The 4,346-nt window shown below is 37.3% G+C and overlaps 1 protein-coding gene across 1 annotated transcript; it reads right to left on the bottom strand.

Annotated features, from left to right (window-relative positions):
- Positions 1-1,708: 1,708 nt before the first annotated feature.
- Positions 1,709-4,055, bottom strand: LOC141592429 (AAA-ATPase At4g25835-like). Its single transcript, XM_074413103.1, has 2 exons — positions 3,282-4,055; positions 1,709-3,093 (listed from the first exon to the last, which is right to left on the bottom strand). Exons 1-2 carry the CDS (start codon positions 3,803-3,805, stop codon positions 2,073-2,075), a joined length of 1,545 nt encoding a protein of 514 aa, XP_074269204.1. The 5' UTR covers positions 3,806-4,055; the 3' UTR covers positions 1,709-2,072.
- Positions 4,056-4,346: the final 291 nt, after the last annotated feature.

Raw genomic sequence — 4,346 nt, 5'->3', positions numbered from 1 at the left:
CGTCTAAATACAACTTAATTCCACGGTAATCCAATGCAACTACAAACCTTTGTATTTCATTTTGGTGTCACTTGACTCGCCTTTAACTCGACCCAAAACTACTAACCAACCAAGTCAGTTACATGGTTGCCCTCGCTGGCGTTTGAAATTTTTGAAATATTTAGTTAAAATTTTCGAATTTTTTCGAGGTCCCTTTATACTATTACCCTTTCGCTTCCGTTGAAAATTTTCGTCCACGCTGACTTAAAATTCTGGCTCCGCCACTCCATGAACATATTTAATATGTCATATGTTAAGAGGGATATACCTTGTACTCCCTCCTATTCACTATTTTCTTCCCTATTTCCTTAAACGAATTATTCAGGTTTTCTCCCCTTTTCTTATTTTGGAAACTTTTACTCTTATTTTATTCATTTTTCTCTCCGATTACCAAACCGCACTCAACTCTTTTACTCATATTTTATTATTTTCCTTAATGTTTTGATCCCACAATTCTTTATTTAACTCCTAATTATTTATCCGTCTCTCCTATCATCAAACCCCATACAACCCCTTACTCATATTTTATTCTTTTCCTTAATCTTTGTGCTCTTATCAAAAGAGAACAATATGAAGAATAGGAGGAAGTATAAAATAATACAAGGATACTGTTTAGCGAACCCACTAGATGTGGCAAATTGGAAATGATAGCAAAGTTAACAAGAATACAAATGGGAAAAGGGCCACCAAAGAATTGTAAATTATAGAGTTAAAGTCTGTCAAATAGCTGAATTTTGGCATAATTAAGCAACCACATGCAAGCTACTACTACTATACGAGTGAGTACATACTCAACTGATTGTTCATCATCTTAGATTTATCATTTATCCAATCTCTATAATCCATCCAGCTCAATGTGACGCATCTTACCATTTCTAATTAAACAATCTTCATCAATTTGCATCATTCCTTTTACTTAATTAATTACCTATTTGATAAGATTAACTTACTTCACAAATTTTGTTTATGATTAAGACATATCCGTCACTCTTGGTGACGGATACCATTTTACCTCACAAAGCACTCCATTTTTTTCTCTCTCGCAACACTATTCATGGTCCCTTTCTCCACTAACCCATTTTATCTCACAAAATATCCGCCAAAATTGCAGAATCGTCATGAGGACCAAATGAACTTACTTAATTGTTTATTATCATGTGATCAAACACTTATACAGCAATGTATCAATGGCATTTCGTCATTCGTCCTACTTTATTATTAGTGCCATCACTTGTACATTATTCAATTCGTTCCTTTTTCACAATCAACTGTTTTTTTTAAGCAGATTGAACTTTTATACTTTATCTTCAGATTTTGAATAGTGTTACATTTCGTTACGCGTGTCTTGTTCGATTACTTATTATGCTTAATACTTGATGATCATCTATTAAAACCGCTACAAGAAAGAAATGTACTTGTATAGGATGTCGTAGTTTCACACATAATCAATCAATACAGATGATAATACAAGACATATTTGGTTTTGAGTTTCATTCTTGCATTGATCGTTTTACATTTAAGACAGATATACATGTTTTAAACAAAAAATTTATACTTGATATTGTAATGAAGTCACAGTTAAGCTGTGGAAAGAACTGGATGAGTGAAGATGTAGAAAGATGGTGATCAGCTATCAATGTCAACTTTTTGATGTGGTTAACAACTTGCATCACACTTTTTTCATGTTGCCATGTTCATATATCCAAAAACATCCATCTTTTTTCAACACATATGTTGTTACTATTACAATTTATAGTACTACAAAAGTAACATATTAACTAGCTTTAACATGCATCATGATGATGAACAAACATCTAATAAGTTCAATTTTGATAGAGATTGTCATTTTTGTCATTCCCTTTAATTTTCCCCTTACAAAACATCACATTTTGTCCCCAAATTCAACCATTTCATAATTAACATGTCTATACTTGGTCTCCTCTTCCCTATCCCTTCAAATCTTTTAAGTGAAAAAGGAGATAAAAGCTAAACAATAACATCAACATTACACCAAGATTGCAAATAATAGACCACTATTTAAGCTTCTTATCCTCAAGACTTCCCTTATCTTCCTCTTCCTCTTCCTCCTCATCACCGCCACCGCCACCTTCGACATTGTATTGCATCATCTCCAACTCCCTCTTCTCCTCCTCAACAACTTCAGCCGCCATCTCTAAACCCGAACCGTTCCCCTTCGTACCTTCCACCCTCTTCTTCAACTCCTCCGCTAACACGGCTAACGCCTTCATCTTATCCCTCCTGAGCCTAATCAACACCTCGCTGACATCAGCGGGCGTAATCTTAGCCTTGCTGACCAACCTTTCAAACTCCGCCTTGAGCTGAATACTTAAATCCACCTCATCCAAACCCAAATAGTTTTTCACCAAAATCAACAAAGATTGACACGTGCAATAACTCATATGCACGTGCATGTCCATCCTTCCACTCCTTAGCAACGCAGGATCAAGCTTCTCCACGTGATTAGTCGTGAACACAAATATTCTCTCACTCCCACAACACGACCATAACCCATCAGTGAAATTCAACAACCCGGATAACGTCACCGAACCCGAACCCGATCCATCTTCCTGACCCGGCACAATGTGGCTAGGTCTATTCACATTTGGGGCGGTACTCTTCCTGTTTCGCTCGCCGGATAGATTAACCGAACAATCAATATCCTCAATGACGATAATTGATTTAGACGTAGTCTTCATGAGTAACTTCCTGAGTTCCGAATTCGACCCGACTTCCGTCACTTCCAAATCGTAAATATCGTAGTTCAGCAAGTTCGCCATGGCAGCGATCATGCTGGACTTACCCGTTCCAGGTGGGCCATATAGCAAATAGCCGCGCTTCCAGGCGCGACCCGTTGCCCGATAGAATGCCTCCCCGTTGGCAAACTCCCTTAGATCCGAAATAATCTCGGATTTTCGTGCCGGGTCCATTGCAAGAGTATCGAACGTGCTGGGATGCTTAAATGGGACCGCTTCCCACGGGTGTCCAGGTCGAGTCGGGTCCATTGATCCACCCCGCGTATTGGTATACAAATACCTGTCCAATTTTTATTACATATAAGACGGTTGTATGAATATAACATAACAAATTACATGAAACTCGACTCTTTATTTTATTATACGGACATATTTTAAAAAGAAAGAAGAAGATTATTAATGTACTAGGATAATATTCGGAAAATAAAAATATTATGGTACTACATTAATAAGTTATTTAAAGAGTACCTGTCTTGAAAATTCCTGCGAATCTCGGCAGCGGACTCCATGATATGATCGAGATAGCGAGGAAATATAACGGGTCGGTCTGTCTTTCGGATCTTGAGCATAAACCCACGTTTTTCATCAGGCATTGGTCGCCAAGAGAAACTTTGAGACGGACGCTGAGTAACAATATGGTCCCACTGAATCGCGACACCACTAAAAGTATCGTAAAGGGTGTCATTGTGGGCCAACCCAAAAGTAACAGCCGACGAGTTAACCGACCGAGTGAGACTCAGCCGACCGGCTGTAGTAGCGGATGCGGCGGCGGTGCTAAGGTACAGTTGTACGGAGTTGTAAAGTTCATTAGTATTAACCCCGTCAATTTCTGTTATATCGAAATAACAGTGACGAGAAAAGTGGTTAGCGATTCGAGTCATGACCTTCACGATAGTGTAACGTAAAGACGGTGGGAATATAGTTGTTAATATTGTTTGACAAAATGCTAGTACCCCCATTAGTGAAGCTAATGAGGTCCAATATTGATTCATTTTGTGATTTTTTTTTTGTTTTTTATGGTTTTAAATGAAATGGGTTATGGTAATTGATTTGTGGGAGGGTGAATTTATAGGGAAAGTAGGAAGGGTTGAAGTAATAAGAGTAATGATGTTAATAGTGGATTATAGAAGGAAGAAAACAAAGGGGGAATTAAGAGAGTTTTTGAGTATATTTGATTAGGGGTCAAATAAGGAAGGGAGAGGGGAGAGGGGAGAGGGGAGAGGGGGGGCAGCTCCTTTATTTTTCTAGGCTGTATTTTTATGTAGTATACTAGTAGGTGATGATTTGCTTCTTTGATTTCTTTTTTACAAAACTTTTTGTCTTCTTTCTTCTTGTTTTTAGAATTTTATTAATCGTGTATATGATTTCTTTTGCTTATTTTCGATCTTGTTTGATTAATTGAACGTTCAAATTAAATGGTCGTAAACATGCTATTTTCGATTACGAACAAAAACTACGGTAGTTGAAAATGTTTTTCTATTCAATGTTGTTTGATATTGAATGTTCAATCGATTTTAAGAGAATAAGAGTTAT

Source organism: Silene latifolia, chromosome 7 (assembly GCF_048544455.1).
Source record: "Silene latifolia isolate original U9 population chromosome 7, ASM4854445v1, whole genome shotgun sequence".
NCBI lineage: Eukaryota > Viridiplantae > Streptophyta > Magnoliopsida > Caryophyllales > Caryophyllaceae > Silene > Silene latifolia.
Note: the sequence above shows the minus strand (reverse complement) of the source record. Positions and strands in the feature narration are given on the sequence as shown.